The 21,385-nt window shown below is 38.9% G+C and overlaps 1 protein-coding gene and 1 pseudogene across 1 annotated transcript; one reads left to right on the top strand and one right to left on the bottom strand.

The window, feature by feature from the left end:
• Positions 1 to 8,893: 8,893 nt before the first annotated feature.
• LOC149814014 (kinesin-like protein KIN-14T) lies at positions 8,894 to 14,890 on the top strand (annotated as a pseudogene).
• Positions 14,891 to 17,896: 3,006 nt separating this feature from the next.
• LOC149814013 (Pentatricopeptide repeat (PPR) superfamily protein) lies at positions 17,897 to 20,591 on the bottom strand. Its single transcript, XM_089988844.1, has one exon. It carries the CDS (start codon positions 19,889 to 19,891, stop codon positions 18,140 to 18,142), a length of 1,752 nt encoding a protein of 583 aa, XP_089844970.1. The 5' UTR covers positions 19,892 to 20,591; the 3' UTR covers positions 17,897 to 18,139.
• Positions 20,592 to 21,385: the final 794 nt, after the last annotated feature.

Raw genomic sequence — 21,385 nt, 5'->3', positions numbered from 1 at the left:
GTCGACCATCCTGAGCAAGTTTTCTAAGAAATTGCAACGTCAAGACTATGTCACTTTCATCATTTTATCATTTTAAAGGGACAATGCAGTCCCAGTTCTCTTATCAATTTGTTATTTTCTTCTTCAATGCATGAATAAAATTATCAATTTTCTTCATGAGCTAGATGCCACCTTTTATTCTCCTTCTCTGCAAAATGTTCTTTCATGAGGAATGACCCTCTTCGGAGTCTCTGAATCGATCAAAAGTCAATTGTTTTGTTACCTTCAAAGAGCATTCTTCGAACGCCAATTATCTTCCTTTTATCCAAAATTTTCTTTCCCTATTATACTGGGACATTATTTTGAAAATTGTCTTGAAAACATCCTATATGCAGGTAAGATCAAACAAATCTCTCATTTTGCACGCATATGCATTTATTTACATCAATTTGCATACATTCACATTCATTTGTATTTGCATGCATTCATTCGTATTCATTTGCATTTGCATGCATTCATTCACATTCATTTGCATCCACATGCATCGAATTCATTTCCCCTTCAGGTTAAGAGATAAACCTGAGTTGCCCATTCAAGATAAGGGATAAATCCTGAGACCCCGACAGTTGTTCAAGTCGTCGTGACGGTGAAGACTGAAAATCTTCTATCAGAATCAATGGGTAATTTTTCAAAACCCAGTGTTCCTACTGGTAATTTTTCAAAACCTAGTGTTTGTGCTGGTGACTTTCCAAAATTCAGTGTTCGTGCTGATAATTTTTTAAAAACCCAGTGTTCGTGCTGGTAATTTTTTAAAACCTAGTGTTTATGCTGGTAACTTTCCAAAATCCAGTATTCGTGCTGGTAATTTTTCAAAAACCCAGTGTTCGTGCTGGTAATTTTCCAAAACCCAGTATTCGTGCTAGTAATTTTCCAAAATCCAGTGTTCGTACTGGTAATTTTCCAAAACTCAGTCTTCGTACTGGTAATTTTTCAAAACATAATGCTTGTACTGGTTCATTTTCAAAATCCAGTGTTCACACTGGTACACTTTAAAATTCAGTGTTCACATTGGTCTAGTTTTCCTTCGGGATTCGAGTTTCGACTCAAATTTCCTTTTCTTCTATTTGGTCTAGTTTTCCTTTGAAATTCGAGTTTCGACTTGAATTTCTTTTCCTTCCAATTGATCTAGTTTTCCTTCGGGATTCGAGTTCTGACTCGAATTTCCTTTCATTCTAATTGGTCTAGTTTTCCTTCAGGATTCGAGTTTCGACTCAAATTTCTTTTCCTTCTAATTGATCTAGTTTTTCTTTGGGATTTGAGTTTCGACTCGAATTTTCTTTCCTTCCAATTGATCTAGTTTTCCTCCGGGATTCGAGTTCCGACTAAAATTTTCTTTACTTCTAATTGTCCTAGTTTTTCTTCAGGATTCGAGTTGCGACTAAAATTTTCTTTCCTTCTAATTGTCCTAGTTTTTCTTCAGGATTCGAGTTCTGACTCAAATTTCCTTTTCTTCTAATTGATCTAGTTTTTCTTCAGGATTTGAGTTCCAACTCAAATTTCCTTTCCTTCTAATTGATCTAGTTTTCCTTCGGGATTTGAGTTTTGACTTGAATTTCCTTTCCTTCTAATTGATCTAGTTTTCCTTCACGATTCGAGTTCCGACTCGAATTTCTTTTCCTTCCAAATTAATCTACTTTTTCTTCAGGATTCGAGTTCTGACTTGAATTCCTTTTTATTTCAAATTGATCTACTTTTCCTTCAGGGTTTGAGTTTCGACTCAAATTTCTTTTCTTTAAAACCAAATTGGTCTAAGTTTTTCTTTTAGGGTTCGAGTTCTGACTCGAATTTCCTTTCCTTCTGAAATTTTCCTGTTTTTCCTTTAGGATTTGAGTTTCGACTCAAATTTTTTTTCCTTTAAATCCAAATGGGTCTAGTTTTTCCTTCGAAAATTTGAGTTTGGACTCAAATTTTCTTTTCTTCAAAACCAAACTTTCTAGTTTTCCTTTAAAGACTCGGGTTCCAACTCGAATTTTCCAGTTTTCCTTACAGGATCTGAGTTTTGACTCGGTCGCTCTTTTAAAACCAACTTCTGAGATGGACTTACCTTCAAAATCCAACATTGTGCTAGGACTTACCTTCAGAATTTTAATTTCGTATTGGATTTGCCTTTAGACTTCAGGTTCGTATTGTACTCTCATCCAGAATCCCACTAATGTGTCAACTCGGATATCAAGCAATTTCTTTCACCAAAGATTCCAAGAATATTTTGCCAATTTGTTATTAAATATTTGTTGATTTTAAAACCTTTATTGCATAAAAGAATTACCTCAAAATTACCTTCAGTATTACTTCTAAAAGGATAAAGCTTTTGCGAAGAAGGATTCAAAATTCAAAATCTTTCTATTGGCCAACCAAAAGAATGAAGAATAAATCCTCGATATGGCCAGTAAAGAAAATTCAATGTCGTTGCAAAGCCATAAGTGATCGGTATTGATCGCAGTCAATGACACATTTTTAAACATCATTCTTGGAAAATAAGGCAGTCAAAATATCCTAGGTGATACAGAAAAATCCACTCAATTTCCATATCTCCTCGATCACTTAAGCTGCAATTAAATATCTGCAAAAGGGAACTCTCAATTGTCGTCAAGATGAAGACGAATTATGCGAGTTAGACCCCCGGGGCCAAAGAACATTTGGATCATCTCCAAGATGAAGAGGTTTGTGATGGATCCTTTCAGAGAAAGTTCAAATCACCATCAAGATGAAGGCAACTGCGATGAGCCTCCCGACAAACCCTAAAAGTTATTTAATTTCTGCTATCATTAAGAAATTTCCAACCAAAGAGCCAAAACCGTCAAGATAATCCCTTAGGCAAAGAAGAATCAAAACATCTCTAAGTTGAAGGAGTTTGTGACGTACCCATCAAAAAAAAAAGAGAAAAAAGTCAGGACATCTCCAAAATGAAGGATAATGTAATACCAAAAAAACCAAGAGAGCTTCAATTCTGCCAAAAAAAAAAGAGTGCAGAAAGATCATCATGAGAAAAGAATCCCAGGATATCAAACTGCCAAATCTGCCAAGAATCCTCTTTAAAATTTGTGAAATTCTATTATCAATATTCTTTCACTAATTGCTTTCACAATATCAAGAATACTCACTTTTCTGTTCATATCAAGGAAATTGATAGCTTCCTTGAAAGAAAGTCAATCGCAAGCTTATGGGGTGACAGAGGACAGTTAGGCAAAGATTTTTGCCTTTTATAGATTCTGGTTTTGACCTATGGTCAGAGCTTGACAGCTCTGGCAAGTCGGATTAGAATCCGGTGACTCTAGGATCTAGGGCAGATTGCCAGGTTTCGGGACAAATTATGAAAAAAATAAAAAACAGTGGAGAAAATGGCTGAAATTCTGTAAAATTGTCCCTGACAAATAGAAGAAAATTTCCTATTTTTACAGTATTAGGATTCGAGTTATGGTTTGGGAGAGAGCAAAGGATTATTAGAGATCTAGATCTCTGTGATTCTCAGACATTGGAATTTGACAGGCAGGGAATTTAATTCCGGAAAAAATACCTAGGATGTCCTAAAATTCTCAAATTTTGGAGAATGACAGAGGGAATGGAAAAGAATAACTTCACTGTTGAAAGTTTTGACATCCAGCCTACAGATTGAGGCATCACAACAGATTAGGGTCGGTCTAGACACTGACAAGAAAAAATCAAGGTTTTCACAGGTTTCATGAAAAATTGATTTTTAGCAGAAACTAAACCATGTTGGAAAAATCTAAAAAAATACTGAAAAATAGTAGATTTTAACAGGGATCCTTTGTATTTTTTTGAGAAGGATTTGGATCGTCCATCTGGGAGATCTCGGATGTTCTTGTCTGCTAAAAGGAATTCTGGAACTTTCAGAGGGTTCAAGACCCGATTTGGGACACGATTTATTTGATAGGGTTCAGGAACCCAAATAGATCTAGGTTTTGAGTACATGCCTATCTTTAGCAGTTATTTTTCAAGATTTATTAAAGAAAATTCTTACATAAAATAACACTTGGACTGAACACATGAATCAAACTTAATGACATAAGAATAAGAACTTAATAATCTAATCTAAATACACAAAGTAAACCTAAAATGAAATTGTAAATCTAACTATGATGCATTTGAGAATATGAAATGTGTAGGAAAACATGACTAAAAGAAAATAAATCAGGGAGTTAGGATTTTAACTTGATGTGACTCCCGAAATGAGAGATCCAATCCATCAAATGGATGGATCTCATCAATTCCTTAGTCCAAACATGTAACATACACATTTTTTTTTGTTTTCTATTTTTTTTTTAAACCATGAGAGAGATCATTCAGCCATATGAATCCAGTTTTAAACTAGATTCACACGGTAAGTCCTTAGGAAAAGGAACAAATAAAAAAATATGAGGAAATGATGTTACCTTATGAAAGCTTGCACCGATGAAGGGAGTTTCCTTGGAAGTTCTTGCCGAAGAAGTGGCTTGAAGAAGGGCTGCTTAAAGGAGATGTCGTGGCTGCTTGGAAGTGGCTGGAACCACTAGGTGGTTGTTGCCTTGGAGGAAGTTTATGCCTTGTTGTTGTAGCTGCAATGGAAGGCTGATGATGGCTAGAGGCGTGGCTTTGATGGAGGTGATTGTTGCTGCCAAGGAAGCATCGGTTGGAGGTGGTTCAAGCAAGGTTGCTACTGCTGAAGATGGTAGCACCAATGGTGAGGAGCTGCTACAAGGGCCAACCGTACGATGAAGAGAGAGGTAGAGGATGAATGGGAAGGGAAGCCATTAATGCAAAAATCAGGAATCCCTTGGAGAGACTTCACCGTGTGGTGGATTGTGTTCTCTAACTTAGGAAAAATAGAAAATAACCTAAGTTTTAATGAGAGAAATCAATTTAGGAAGGAGAGAGAGAGAGATGTGTGTGTGTGGGAGGCAAAAATGGGCATTTGTGTCTCTCTTGCTCTCTTAAGAGGTAGGGCTATATGGTGGCTGCATCAAAGTAAGGGTAAAGAAAGAAAGGAGGGAAAGGAAGAAGGAAAGAAAGGGAAGAGAAGAAAGGAAAGAAGGAAGAAAAGAAAAAGGAAGAGAGGGAAGAAAGAAGAGGGAAAGAAAAGAGGAAGGAAGGGGTTGTACGTGAGTGGAAGGAGAAGGGAAAGAAAGAAAGAAAAGAAGGGAAAAAGGAAAAGAAAAAAAATAAAAAATAAAAAATAAAGGGGGAGAGGAGGGTCGACCCCTCTTGTGGGTCCCACACTTCACAAAATAAAAAAAATGGAAATATAAAAGAAAAACAAAAAATAAGAAGGTTTTTTTTTATTATTAAAAGGAAATGCAAATGGATGAGCCATCTCAGAGTGGGCCCATTTTTCAATTTTGAAATTCATTTTGAAGATCATAGGGGTAGAATGGTCCTTTTAGAAAATTTTCGAACAAAGTGAGCTATTTTTGACAGTTTTTGAAATGAGCTCAAAATTTGAAGTTCAATACCTTGTTGTGAAGCAAATCCAGTTTAGAATTTGAAATTTTGAGTTTGAAAGAAATCCAGATTGTTTTGCTCGAGAAATTATTTCCAAATTTAGAATTCCTAGGGGTAAAATTGTTAATTTTGGAAACCCAAGGTTTGAAATTGATTTCTGAAAACTTTTAAAACTGAATCTGGATTGAAATTTATAAAACTGGAGTTCTGGATCTCGAAAATGAAATGGAATGTTATGAAATGTTATGAAATGATATGAAATATTATGAAATGCTATGCAAAATGCAGACCCCGAATGAAGAATTTTAGATATTGGACTTTAATTGACACTTATATCAGTTCAAAAAGTGTTAAAATTGATAAAATTTGCAAAATGGTTCAAGAAATGGTTTTCGGGCTCTACCGGACCAGAGTGACACTGAAAATTGAGGTTTGAACTGATTTGAACTAAATTGAACTGGATTGAGCTGGTTTTTAGGGTTTCAAAACTCAACTAGACTGACAAGACACTGACTCAACTGAACTCCCTGAATAAATTTTCAAGAAAAGCTGTCATTTTTAGAGAAATGGTCACTAGAGTGAAGTGAATTACAGACTAAAGTTGGGTTTGAGCTGGGATAAAGATCGAAAATACTGAGATAAACTAAAATTGAAGCTCGAACACTAGCTCAACTGACTGGACTCAACTCAATTTCAGCTGACTGGACTCAACTTAATGAAATAAGAATAAGAACTTAATAATCTAATCTAAATACACAACGTAAACCTAAAATGAAATTGTAAATCTAACTATGATGCATTTGAGAATATGAAATGTGTAGGAAAACATGACTAAAAGAAAATAAATCAGGGAGTTAGGATTTTAACTTGATGTGACTCCCAAAATGAGAGATCCAATCCATCGAATGGATGGATCTCATCAATTCCTTAGTCCAAACATGTAACATACACATTTTTTTTTGTTTTCTATTTTTTTTTTAAACCATGAGAGAGATCATTCAGCCATATGAATCCAGTTTTAAACTAGATTCACATGGTAAGTCCTTAGGAAAAGGAACAAATAAAAAAAATATGAGGAAATGATGTTACCTTATGAAAGCTTGCATCGATGAAGGGAGTTTTCTTGGAAGTTCTTGCTGAAGAAGTGGCTTGAAGAAGGGCTGCTTAAAGGAGATGTCGTGGCTGCTTGGAAGTGGCTGGAACCACTAGGTGGTTGTTGCCTTGGAGGAAGTTTCTACCTTGTTGTTGTAGCTGCAATGGAAGGCTGATGATGGCTAGAGGCGTGGCTTTGATGAAGGTGATTGTTGCTGCCAAGGAAGCATCGGTTGGAGGTGGTTCAAGCAAGGCTGCTACTGCTGAAGATGGTAGCACCAATGGTGAGGAGCTACTACAAGGGCCAACCGTACGATGAAGAGAGAGGTAGAGGATGAATGGGAAGGGAAGCCATTAATGCAAAAATCGTGAATCCCTTGGAGAGCCTTCACCGTGTGGTGGATTGTGTTGTCTAACTTAGGAAAAATAGAAAATAACCTAAGTTTTAATGAGAGAAATCAATTTAGGAAGGAGAGAGAGAAAGATGTGTGTGTGTGTGGGAGGCAAAAATGGGCATTTGTGTCTCTCTTGCTCTCTTAAGAGGTAGGGCTATATGGTGGCTGAATCAAAGTAAGGGTAAAGATAGAAAGGAGGGAAAGGAAGAAGGAAAGAAAGGGAAGAGAAGAAAGGAAAGAAGGAAGAAAAGGAAAAAGGAAAGAAAAAAAAAGGAAGAGAGGGAAGAAAGAAGAGGGAAAGAAAAGAGGAAGGAAGGGGTTGTACGTGAGTGGAAGGAGAAGGGAAAGAAAGAAAGAAGAGGAATGGAAAGAAAGAAAAGTAAAGAAAAAGGAAAATAAAAAAAATAAAAAATAAAGGGGGAGAAGAGGGTCGACCCCTCTTGTGGGTCCCACACTTCACAAAATAAAAAAAATGGAAATATAAAAGAAAAACAAAAAATAAGGTTTTTTTTTATTATTAAAAGGAAATGCAAATGGATGAGCCATCTTAGAGTGGGCCCATTTTTCAATTTTGAAATTCATTTTGAAGATCATAGGGGTAGAATGGTCCTTTTAGAAAATTTTCGAACAAGGTGAGTTATTTTTGACACTTTTTTTAATGAGCTCAAAATTTGAAGTTCAATACCTCGTTGCGAAGCAAATCCAGTTTAGAATTTGAAATTTTGAGTTTGAAAGAAATCCATATTGTTTTTCTCGAGAAAATATTTCCAAATTTAGAATCCCGAGGGTAAAAATGTTAATTTTGGAAACCCAAGGTTTGAAATTAATTTCTGAAAACTTTTAAAACTCAATCTGGATTGAAATTTATAAAACTGGAGTTCTGGATCTCGAAAATGAAATGGAATGTTATGAAATGTTATGAAATGATATGAAATGTTATGAAATGCTATGCAAAATGCAGACCCCGAATGAAGAATTTTAGATATTGGACTTTAATTGACACTTATACCAGTTCAAAAAGTGTTAAAATTGATAAAATTTGCAAAATGGTTCAAGAAATGGTTTTCGGGCTCTACCGGACCAGAGTGACACTGAAAATTGAGGTTTGAACTAAATTGAACTGGATTGAGCTGGTTTTTAGGGTTTCAAAACTCAACTGGACTGACAAGACACTGACTCAACTGAACTCCCTGAATAAATTTTCAAGAAAAGCTGTCATTTTTAGAGAAATGGTCACTAGAGTGAAGTGAATTACAGACCAGAGTTGGGTTTGAGCTGGGATAAAGATCGAAAATACTGAGATGAACTAAAATTGAAGCTCGAACACTAGCTCAACTGACTGGACTCAACTCAATTTAAGCTGACTGGACTCAACTTAATGAAATAAGAATAAGAACTTAATAATCTAATCTAAATACACAAAGTAAACCTAAAATGAAATTGTAAATCTAACTATGATGCATTTGAGAATATGAAATGTGTAGGAAAACATGACTAAAAGAAAATAAATCCGGGAGTTAGGATTTTAACTTGATGTGACTCCCAAAATGAGAGATCCAATCCATCAAATTGATGGATCTCATCAATTCCTTAGTCCAAACATGTAACATACACATTTTTTTTTGTTTTCTATTTTTTTTTAAACCATGAGAGAGATCATTCAGCCATATGAATCCAATTTTAAACTAGATTCACATGGTAAGTCCTTAAGAAAAGGAACAAATAAAAAAATATGAGGAAATGATGTTACCTTATGAAAGCTTGCACCGATGAAGGGAGTTTCCTTAGAAGTTCTTGCTGAAGAAGTGGCTTGAAGAAGGGCTGCTTAAAGGAGATGTCGTGGCTGCTTGGAAGTGGCTGGAACCACTAGGTGGTTGTTGCCTTGGAGGAAGTTTCTACCTTGTTGTTGTAGCTGCAATGGAAGGCTGATGATGGCTAGAGGCGTGGCTTTGATGAAGGTGATTGTTGCTGCCAAGGAAGCATCGGTTGGAGGTGGTTCAAGCAAGGCTGCTACTGCTGAAGATGGTAGCACCAATGGTGAGGAGCTGCTACAAGGGCCAACCGTACGATGAAGAGAGAGGTAGAGGATGAATGGGAAGGGAAGCCATTAATGCAAAAATCGTGAATCCCTTGAAGAGACTTCACCGTGTGGTGGATTGTGTTGTCTAACTTAGGAAAAATAGAAAATAACCTAAGTTTTAATGAGAGAAATCAATTTAGGAAGGAGAGAGAGAGAGAGAGATGTGTGTGTGGGAGGCAAAAATGGGCATTTGTGTCTCTCTTGCTCTCTTAAGAGGTAGGGCTATATGGTGGCTGGATCAAAGTAAGGGTAAAGAAAGAAAGGAGGGAAAGGAAGAAGGAAAGAAAGGGAAGAGAAGAAAGGAAAGAAGGAAGAAAAGGAAAAAGGAAAGAAAAAAAAAAGGAGGGAAGAAAGAAGAGAGAAAGAAAAGAGGAAGGAAGGGGTTGTACGTGAGTGGAAGGAGAAGGGAAAGAAAGAAAGAAGAAGAATGGAAAGAAAGAAAAGAAGGGAAAAAGGAAAAGAAAAAAAATAAAAAATAAAAAATAAAAAATAAAAAATAAAACTGGGAAATAGAGAGGTTAAAAATAAGTTTTTCAAAAAGGGTTTCGAAACAAAAGATAAAAAAAATAAAAGTTTTAAATCAACTAGAGTCCTAAATGAATTGAAAGCCCCTCAAATGTGGTGCCACCTACGTGGGCCCCGCATTCAGGTTTTGAAAAGGTTAAATAAAGATTCAAAAAGGGTTTTTGAAACAATGTTAAAATCGCCAGATAAAAATTGACAGATTAAATAGAGTCATGAATCAACTGAAACTCTGGACTAGAGTCCTACGCCGACTGAAACTCTGTGATAAAATCCTAAAACTTTGAAAAAAAAAATTGAAAGACAAATGAAAAAGGTTTTGAAAGATTTTCTCAGAAACGAAGTCAGGGTTAGAGTCCTAATCCAACTAAAACTCTGAAATAGAGTCCTGATCCAACTAAAACTCTAGAATTTTGGTTTCTTTTGAAAGATTTTACAAGATTTTCTTGAAAATAGGCAAAATAGAAACGAAAGATAGAGTCTTAATCTGACTGAAACTCTGGGATAGAGTCCTAGTCTGACTAAAACTCTGAAAATTTTGACCAAAATGAAAGAAATAGGCAAGGGATAAGGCTACCTTTGATTTAAAACCAATAAAATGAAAGTTTGAAAAGGTTAAAAAGATAAAAAGACAGAGTCCTAATCCGATTAAAACTCTGAAATAACTAAAATTTGAGGAATGAAGGAAGTAATTCAGAAGTGACACCACCTAGATGGGTCCCATCCGAGAATTGAAATCAGTTAAAATTGAGTTTAAAACAAATCCAGATCGCTTTCAAAGGAAAATATTTTGAAATAAAGGAATCTGAGATCCTGAGGGTTGACAAATGGCAAATATTGATCTAAAACCCAGGTTTTTGAAATTGATTTCGAAAGAGGGTTTCAAAACTCGAATCTGGATTTGATATTTTGAAAAGCAAGAGTGTTGGATCTCGAAAATGACATGCAATGAAGTGCAATGCGATAAAATGACATGAAATGATACGAAATGTCATGAAATGATATGAAATGGTGCAAAATGATATGAAATGACTACAAAATGTAAACCCTGTGCGAGGAATTTGAAGTCCTAGACCCCTGGAAAAGACAAAGAATTGAAAATTCCCGTCCGAGGATGAAATTTGATAATTGGATTTAGATCCGACACTAGATCCGATCCAAATGTGAAATGGGCTTCGGATATAGCTAAAATTTCTAGAAAGAAACTGATTTGAGCTCTGATTATTGGTTGTACCAGTTGGGGGAATGATAAAATGATGTTTCGAACAACATGGTCTGAGAAATGATTTTGCCTCTGCAGGGCATAGAGTGACACTGGAAACGAGGTTTGAACTGGTTTAAACTGGATTGGACTGGGTTTTAGGGTTTCTGAACTCAGGTGAACTAAAATGACACTGACTCAAACAAACTCCTAAGCTAAATGATTGAGAAATGGTATAATTCTCAGAGAAATGGTGAGAAATGCACACTAGAGTGAAATGGACCACGTAAATGCATTGAATTTGAGCTGAAATGAAGATCAATAATACTGAGATGAACTAAATTTGAAGCTCAACTGACTGGATTTAGCTCAATTTTAACTCAAATAGGCTGAAATAAGCCAAAATAGACCCCAACACTACGGAAAGTGGATTTGAACTGGAACCGAGCCACTTGAACTCCTGGTGAGCTCAGGTTAGACTCAGGGGGATAGGGTCGACTGAGATTAACTGACTCAGAGACAATTGACTATAATTTGAGCTAGAATTGAACTTATTTTTGAGGAAATAAACTCATTTTAGCTGAAATGGTCAGAAATGAACAGGATTCACTCATTGTGAGCTCAGGTGAGCTAGAAATGACAGACATTCTAACTGTTATGAACTTAAAAATGAGCTTGGTCGACTCTGGTTGGTAGGGATCTAAGGTGACCTAGGGGTAAAATGATAATTTTTCTAATGAGAAGGGGTGAAATGACACCTAAACTGGAATAGACTCCTACACTGACCTGCAGGGGTTGGCATCTGTGAGCATAGTAGACTACGATCGATGCAATGCGCGCAGTTGAGACTGTGCGCCTGGTGCGGCCATAGTCGTGCGCCGACAACGCCAAGCATAATTCAATCATTTGCTTTATTGTTTGGTTTAATTGAAAAGTAAGCTTGTAACCACTAGCATAAGTTAGATGAAACCCCCTCTCAGCCTTGTAAGTTGTTTACTTACTAGACTAGGCGTGGTTTGTAGACTAGTACACACAAGTGGTGCCTCATACTCGCTCACGGGCAAACAAGGAGCTTAGGCATATTTGTATTGTGCTTGAACATCCGTCTGCGCGCCAAGCTAGTGAGGATCTCCCGCAAGATCTTGAGCCTTCAAAAATGAATCAAAAAACCACGGTCCCACTAAGTCCTCCCTCTCTCGCTGTCTCTCCTCGCTTTTACCATAATAAATTTCCTTGTTTAAAGCACCGACTCTGAAGCACGAATACGTAAATTAGGACGGTTCTTGGATGTTGAACATGACTTTCTTTTTCCAATATGGTCTTTGTTTGGTGATGTTGGAAAATTGTTGTCCCGGTTTCATCTGTCTGGGTGGGGTAATTGGCAACCACGTAGTTTTCTGACTGTTGAGCATGAACAGGCGATTTGGTCTCATCCTTTTCCACAATGTTAAAATTGTACTTATTTGCATCCCATGGATCGCACAAGTCTTATATGGCTACTTCTGCTAAAATCATTTCTAGAGAGAGCACCTTATCGCTTATTTTCATGTTATTCGACAACTGATTTGTCTACAAATCTCCATTCCTTTCAATGTTTCTGTTCTTCTCTAAGGTCTCCAAGAAGAGTGAGTGGATCCCATGAATAGGTGAGCGTGTCTTTTTTTCTTCCCTGGTCTTTCCTTTTTCATGTATATGGATAGGCAAATCTTTTTCACAATAACGGCTTAGTTTTGAATTCCTAAAGAATCGAGTTTGGGTACTCATCCACATCCGTTTCCACCCTCCGATTACCATAATTCTTCAGTTTCGGTTAGAATGAATGGGCTAATCTAGAGGAAAAGATAGTGATGGTCCTTGACCAGGGAGATGAGGCCGGTGAAGACACGGAACTATCAAGATCCGTTCCAAACCTGGCTGAATCAATCCAATCGCTTCCAGCACTCGAAACATATTTTGCTTCTAGTTGGGCTGAGTCTCTTGTCATACAATCCAGGATTTACCAGCTGACGGGACATCTGGTTCTCCAATAAGCGTCTTCTTCTCTGAAATGCCAACTTCTTCAGTGGACCTGAATGGCAGAATGTATGTTAGTGCTGGAAGAAACCTGTTCTTCAGAAATGCCAACAAAGTTTAATATTTTTCATGACATTTTCTTTCGCTTTCCTTCTTTGTCTTGTCAATTTCACGGTGATAGAAGAGCTTGCTTCTCTAAAGGCTCGCCTCAACCAAGTAAACCATGAGCGGCGGCAGGCTCTGAACGATTTCCTAGACTTGAAAGGCGATTCTCTTGTTTCCTTCTTTTGAGATCATATTTGGAGATTGCTGTTAACATTCTTGCAAAGGCATAGTACATCAACCTAACAATGCTGAGCATCAATGACTTCTCAATGCAGGGAATATTAGTGTATTCTGCCGGATTAGACCCATGCTTTCAGGAGATCAAGACAGCAGCATAGAATCAGTCGTTGCATCAGATACCAGTAATTTGGTGATCAATTTTGCCAAGAACAAGCGAAAGCAGTAATCATTCGACAGGGTTTTCCCCGCAGGGTCTTCACAAGGTGCAATTTAAAGAACGCAGTTAGGTCTTCACGTCCTGTATCGGTACTCTCAGAGTTGCAAACAGACTGATTCTTTCTCGGAAACCTACAGATTAAGTCTTCACAGAAGTAGAACCGGTCATCAGGTCCATGTTGGATGGCTACAACGCTTGTATCTTTGCATATGGGCAAACAGGCACTGGGAAGAGTTTCAGTATGGTTAGAACTGTATCAATTTGATCGTACTGTGTTTTGAACTTTTGATCATATGCTATGGTGAATCTTAGAACAACAAGATTGATTCTTTGTTTAACATATCTTAGGAAGGAAAAGAGGACTGTCCAGGTGTAATGCCTCGTGCAATTGAGACGCTGTTCAATCAAACATTAGATAGCAACAGTAAATTCAAATTCACTTTCAGCATGCTGGAAATTTACATGGGAACTCTGAGGGATCTGCTTGCCAAAACAACAGTAAGCATACATATAATCTAAACTTACCAAAATTACAAAAACGGATCATGAGCTTTCCACAACATTCACTAACTCGATAGCATTTTAACCGCTCAGCCTCTCGATCCAAACAGATCCCAATGGTGGTGTTCAGATCGAGAACCTTGTATCCATCACAGTAGGTGACTTCAATCAAGCAAAAAGGTTGTATAGGCTAGGCAGACGCTTCAGATACACTGCTGCAACCAATTCAAATGAAACATCAAGCAGATCACATTGGTAAGTGCTTCCTTGAACACAATGACTCAAAAGTATCACGATCCACACTGGAATTTGTGGAGCCCTCCTGATCACTTGTGATCTCTGTTCAGAGTAGCCTGATCCGCATCTCTGCCACCCATTCTGATGCTCCTCGTGACCTAGGAGGAAGCGAACGCCTACTCAAGACACGGGCAAGAGGGATAAGGCTTGAAGAAGGCAGGGCCATTAATCTTTCACTGTCTGCTATTGGTGATGTCATTAGTGCACTCCAAAAGAAGAGAGTCCACGTACCTTACAGGTAAATACCCTGCTTTCTCTCTATAAAACCCATTATTTGGGACCCTTTGCCTCCTTTTTTTCTGTTTTTTGGAGATTTTGTCCTCAGAAAACATTAGCCAATTTTGAACCAAAAACTTTAATTTGACAGGAACAGCAAATTAACGCAAGTTCTCAGGGATTCTCTTGGTAATTGATAGGATTCTCTTTAAGATCTTGATGTCAGCAAATCTCGCTGAAAATTCCTCATATCGGAAACATTTTTACAGGAGGGGATTCAAGAACTCTAATGCTTGTTCACATCAGTCCCGAAGAAGACCTCTGTGAGACTGCTTGTTCAGTGGCTTTTGCACAGCGAGTTAGAAGCATCCACCTTGGGTATGAGGAAACATCTGTAAGTTTCTCTTGTTTCTATTCTGTTTTGAGTGTAAGATGGCTAGAAGCCATTGTCACTCTATCTTTATGTTTCACTTTCTGCAGTCAGTATCACCTACAGAAGAAAACTTCATGGTTAATAAGGAGAAAGAAAACAAAGTGGTTAAAAATTATATTTCTTTTGCAAGAGCACTAACGAAAGTTGGTCCAGCCAGGATGATCTTATTGGCATGGCTTGTTTTGCTGATTTCAACAAAAAAGTGTGATTGAATTGCTGCAAAAGGCGAGAGACCTTGAATCAAAGTGCAAGAATATTATAAACAGAATCCAATCAACCACACATGTTCTAAATACAAATTTTGGGCATCTTGAAAGAAACGATATTTCCAATCTAAGAGATGTGCACCCATCTAGTGAAGAACCACAAATTGTTCTAGAGGCAGACAAGCCAAATATCAGGAATGTTGTATCAGGTTCACTGTTGAATTTGCCCAGGTTCATGAAATCAACAGTCTATAGCCGACAAAAATCTAGTACAACAACAACAACAACAACTACGCCTTTATCCCAAAACAATTGGGGTCGGCGATATGAACCAAAAAAGAAAATCATTCAAGGTCTTCCACATGAATCCTTCTCCTCCAATCATTTCTATCCAATGCCATGTCCTCGGTGAGATTCAAAGCATTCATATCCTTTCCTATCACCTCCATCCATGTCTTCCTAGGCCTACCCTGACCTCTTTTAACTAATGTATTTTCCCATTTCTCCATCCTTCTAACTGGAGCATCATTAGGCCTTCGCCCAATATGTCCAAACCACCGTAAATGATTCTCTCTCATCTTATTTTCAATGGGTGCAACGCCTACCTTCTTAGGTATCTTCTCGTTCCGAATCTTATCTTTTATTGTATTTTCACACATCCATCTCAGCATACGCATCTCAGCTACACTCATTTTTTGAATATGATGTCTCTTGGCAGCCCAACATTCCGTACCATATAGTAAAGTGGGCCTAATAGTCGTCCTATAAAACTTTCCCTTCAACCGCAATGTGAGAAAGAAAACATGCATGTTGAAACGAAAAAATCTACACCGAATAGTACTAATTCCATCAGATCCCTCAAAATAATGCCATGGACAGAGTATGGCTCAGATTGCAGTGCTTCCAGGAATAGCTGCATAACAGGTTTTCATTGTAAATCAAGCGTAGATTATGAAAGAGAGTGTAGTCAGGATGCATCAGAATGTGAAATCAAAATGGTAGTTTTTCAAGAAAATGAAAACCTGAACCGTTCTGTTGGTTCCCAGGCTAATCCAAGCCAAGAAAGCTTTGGAAAATCAGAAAGTGAGAAGGATGAAAAAACTGATTTAAGTGAATGCCCTTGGTTTTGTTCCCAGAAAAGTGAAACGACTATTCTGCAAACTTCCCATGGTAAGCAAGATCTTGCCATATCCAAGCCCTTGAAAAATGTATGACGCATACAGAAATCCATTGCTACAAAAAAGATGAGCTTGTCACCAGGCACGGTTTCAGAAAGAAGATCCAGAAAGGTAAGCAATGAGAAGGTGTATTCATATGATTACACGAAGAAGAGTTATAATTTGTCAAAACCTGGGTTACCTTCAATGACTGCGTTAATCAATGAGATGAAATCTCCTAGCCTAGAGTTAGCTGGCAGGTTTCGGCATTTGTCAAATGATATGATTCACACAAATAGCAAATGTAAGCATGGTTACACATCAGATATGGTGAACACTGAAAAAGCCAGTGATAGTGTGGAGGCACCCAAACAATGGTCAGAATGCCAGAAGCAAATTGAGAACACTCTCAACACGGAGGAAGCTTGTAACGAACGACAAACACCAGTTTACAGGAGGGACCAAGTTGAAGCTTTCGTGCCAAAAGAAGACGCAACAGCAAAATATGATAACATGGAGGACGTATATGGATCCACCCAAATTAGTGCCAGAGAACAGCCTTATTCAAACCAGATGAAATCACTAGGAGTATCGTCCATGTCGGAAGAAGTGGATACAGAACATGTACTTCCTTTGGTTTCTTACCAGTCTAAATTGAAAGAGAAAAATCCAAATGCAGGTATTTCTCAGATGCCCTTTAAAATTGCCAACACCGTATACTCCTTTAAAACTGAACCTAGGACACCAAGTTTGACTGACACCAGTAAATATGAGAATGTATGATTGCCTTCTATCTTTAAACTTTTCACTGTGCAAGAATTAAGATTCTTGGCATTAAACAATTTATTCTGTCTATTTTGCATGCAGGAACTGGTCATGTCATTTGGCACGCGGTGCTCATCATCTGGGCAAGCATTCTTATAGGCTTGGGGCTTCAAAGCACAGAATTCAGTGACGACTTTTACTATGATTTAATGAGATAGACGGACCAACATGCAATGCCATGAAAAATAGCAAAGGAAAGAAATAAAAATATGCTCTTTGAGAAACATAGATCATGACTTGCAAAAGAGAATGATAGTTGGTAAGTAGCTAGGTGACTTCTCAGTGTTTTCTGTGTGCCTTCAAACACAAAGAATATGGGAATGGATGTTTTCCACCAGCAGAACATATCAAATAGTAATGCAGATCCTATTTAACTGTTATGCTAATGAAAACCTTAATCTCAACAAGCATTTTCTGCAATGAAATGCTGTGGCCCTGTGGGTATATAATGGCCTAGAATAATTTGATATAAAGGCAGGAAAATGTGGTGTTCCATAGATGACCACCACTATGCAGCTAGTCTATACCAATCAGGAAAGATACTTTATAGCAAACTTCATTTATGCAAGTGAATTAGCTAGATTCATACAAATGACAACTTTACCTTTTTTCCCTGGTAGTACTAAGATTTTAGTGTTTCCACCTACTGTCATAGTTATCAACATATCATGTCCCATCATCATGCTCCACTAGTGTCATTGTGTATCAACATCAACATTATTTCCATAATAAAGTCTGCAATAAGGTATGGAATTCATGACCATGAAACAGAAAACAAGAATATTGTTTCAATGTGACACTTTTTTTTTTATTTCATAAGCAAGTTTGGCTATCATGGTTTTATTATGTTATAAACTAATAACTTCTAAACCAGTATTGTGCCTCAAGTGACAAAGCTACTTGACACTTCATGAAAGGTGAGAGCAAAAGAATCACAAGTAACTTTGGAATAACTGCTAAAGCACCACATACGGGCCTGGTAAAGTATGCTGCTATTCCCTGTGATCTAGTAAGATACTACTGTTTTTGACACCCATTCCATCATATGCAAATTCGGTGATTTTTCGGAAGTAGATAATTGCGATTGAGTCATCCCTTGGTTTTATGGTTCTTTTCAGATCCAAGGAACCGGGTGTGGATACCTCTACAGTCCATTCAGTAATTATTATGGTAGAAGCAATTTTTCAGATATAACAGGCCTGAGTTGCTCACCGTGCAACCTGTTCAACCCTCATCAAAATCCAGCAAACTACCACATATATTTGGCACATAACCAGCCATTCTCAACTGTAAATCTATCTCAGAGGCCACTTCATATATTGTTTCAGCATGTGGATGAGACTTATCTCCCACAATAAACTCATGAACAGTGTTCCCCACTTCAACATAACTGCCCCCTGGAGATTTTTTCACCCCTCTATCCCTCATTACCTTCCTTACATTCCCAACATCGTCCCATCTTCCAAGAGCAGCATATATATTGGATACAAGGATGTAATTGCCACTATTATGTGGCTCCACCTCAATGAGATGCTTCAGTGCAAGCTCACCTAATTCAACATCAGCATGAATCCTTGCAGCAGCTAGCAAAGCCCCCCATATTGCTGCATTTGCTTTGAATGGCATCTCGTTTATTAGATGAAATGCCTCGAGCAGGTAACCAGCACGCCCAAGTAGGTCAACCATGCAGCCATAATGCTCGATCTTGGGTGCAATATTGTATTCCGATCTCATTTTCTCAAAAAGGCATCGACCAGCTTCAACAAATCCTATATGGCTACATGCGGAGAGGATAGCAATAAAAGTTACATCATTCGGCTTAACTTTAGCTCTTTCCATCCTAGAAAACATTTCCAAAGCTTCCTTACCTAACCCATGTAAAGCAAGCCCTGCAATCATGGTAGTCCAAGTTATAACACTTTTGTTGATCATACCATTGAAAACTTCTAGCGCCTTATCAACGCGACCGGATTTGACGTACATATCGATCAGGGCATTAGTAAGCGGAACAATCCTGTACAGTTTTTGCCTATCGATGTAACCGTGAATCCATTCACCCAGTTCGAGAGCGCCCAATTGAGCACATGCAGAAAGAACCGACAGCATGGTAATCTCATCCGGTTCTACATCCACAAGTTGCATTCGCCTAAAGAGCAAGATAGCCTCGTTAGGTTGGTTCACCTGCGCGTAACCAGCAATGAGCGCCGTCCAGGAGATCACATCCTTGTCGGGCATTCGCTCGAACAGTTTCCGCGCAGTGTCCATATCCCCGAACTTCACATACGCTGCAACGATGGCGTTCCACGATATCACATCTCTTTGAGGCATTTCGTTGAACAGTTGGCGCGCAGATGACAGACACCCGCAGGCAGCATAGGCCTGGATCAAACCCGTCTGGACGTGAACATCCCAACACAAACCCATTCTAAAGGCCTGAGCATGGATCGCCGTAGCGGCCTCGGTGGCGGAGAGATGAGCGCAAGCCTTGAGAACGAAAGGGAAGGAATAGCTGTCTGGTCGGAAGCCAATGGATTGGATGCTATTGTACAAAGAGATGGAGTCCACGGCATGAGGGGTGTGAGCGAGAGCCTTGATCATGGTGTTCCAAAGGTAGATGTCAGGGCCGTCCTTACGCTGGAAGAGGGAGTAGGCGTACGCGTAGCCTGGGAAGCCCAAAGAGGCGGAACAGTCGATGAGCTTGCTGAGGAGGGTGTTGTCTTGGTCGAGGCCCCTCGACACCATGAAGCAATGGGTTTGGGTTATGTGGGAGAGGTTGCGGCACTGCTCGAGCAACGAGGTGAGTTGTGAGTGCGACGAAGACGTTGTGTGTTTGTGTTTTCTTCTTATCGCCGTCGTCGTCGTCGTCAAGAAGAGATTTGGTAAGGAGAAGGCATGAAGGATGGAAGCATCAGGTTGGTGGTAGTGGCACTCTTCGCGCCACAAGAGGGGCCACGTCCACGTAGCAGCACATCGCATTCCGCCACTCCGCTCCCTTGGCCTCCCTCCCTCCTGTCCTGCGCGCGCAACTGCGCACCGCTGCTTCGCCCGCGTACCAATGGATCGGCAGATCACCTGCAGCGGCACAATCAAGTGTGCATTGCAACTGCTGTCGCACTGCGCTGCGTTGTTAACACACGAACAATGACGTACAAATACAATACAATCTGCTAGCACCAATGTCTGTCCGGATCTGTAGGCGACACCAAAACCCTACATAGTCCTTACCCAAAAATCGCTTCAAATCAGACCGATTCCGACTTGAATCGAATCCCGAAAAGACGACAAGTTAGGGTTTCTTCCAACCATTAGCTGCAAGTAGAAGCAACCCCACCTTAGTTTACCTCGCTCTTGCCTCGACTAAGACCATAGAGTGTGCCATCTGAACCGATTCCAACCCTAACTACAAGGCAGGGGCTATTCCCCCAGCTTGACTTTTGCATAATTCTCTCTCTCTAACAGAGAAGGATACGTTTTTGTCAGGGGAAAGCATGTTCTGTAACAGATCAATATCTAATCAACAAAGCTGACTTACCATACCCCTTTAAAAAAAAGAGAGAAGAAAAAAAAGACTAACGCTCATAGGTGCCTGCTCAGCCATGAGGTGAGCAACCCAAACACCATGGTTGGTGTCCCTCGTACAAATTTTCAACTTCAAGTATGCACTGGCTTCAACTGGCCTAAGTCCCACACACTCGCTTGCACATACTTAGCTAAAAGGCTTGATGCCTTCTTTGTTTTTCTTTTAACACAACATGAACAAGTGCTTATATACAACTCTACCGTCACCGAAGGATGTAACCCTTCACATAGAAAAGGTTGCACTGATGTGACCCGCAGTTTGAGCACTCAGTTATAACAGCATCACAGGCCGGGTATTCGGCTGTATCAGTCAGCGCAGCCATGTAGAGCGCAGCTAAACAGCTAGAGGCTTCAGTTGCCAGCGTGGGTTTATAAATAAATAGGCGTGTGGCCAGTGCACATGACAGCAGGCAGCCAGTCAGCCCAATGTCACTTCAACGCATATGTCAGCAGGGGCTAACCGCTTGGCCAGCGGCACATAAAAGATGTGCCACCTCAGCCGACTAGATGCAGTGTATGGGAGCCTATGCGCATGGGACCTGATAAGATGCTCACATGCATTAACTATCAACTAACTGTCAACATACACTGTTTACACTAACTTGCAGATTAACTAACTCTTTACACGGACTGACTAACACTCCAATCCAAACAAGCAATGTGTGTTAACTCACACCCCAATGTTAATTCACCTAATGTTGACACACTATTAGCACAAAGTCACTCATATAAACAAAGACTGACACATACATATACTGCTAAACAAAATCTCAGTGCCACAATTCAAGTCTTGCTAACTCTAGATGCTAATTCAAAAGACTTTCACACATACTTTTGGGGGTAAGCAGCGATTTATAGTAGAATTTTACCATAAAATTGTGACAAATTTAT

Source organism: Nuphar pumila, chromosome 15, assembly GCF_984573655.1.
Source record: "Nuphar pumila chromosome 15, dmNupPumi1.hap1.1, whole genome shotgun sequence".
NCBI lineage: Eukaryota > Viridiplantae > Streptophyta > Magnoliopsida > Nymphaeales > Nymphaeaceae > Nuphar > Nuphar pumila.
Note: the sequence above shows the minus strand (reverse complement) of the source record. Positions and strands in the feature narration are given on the sequence as shown.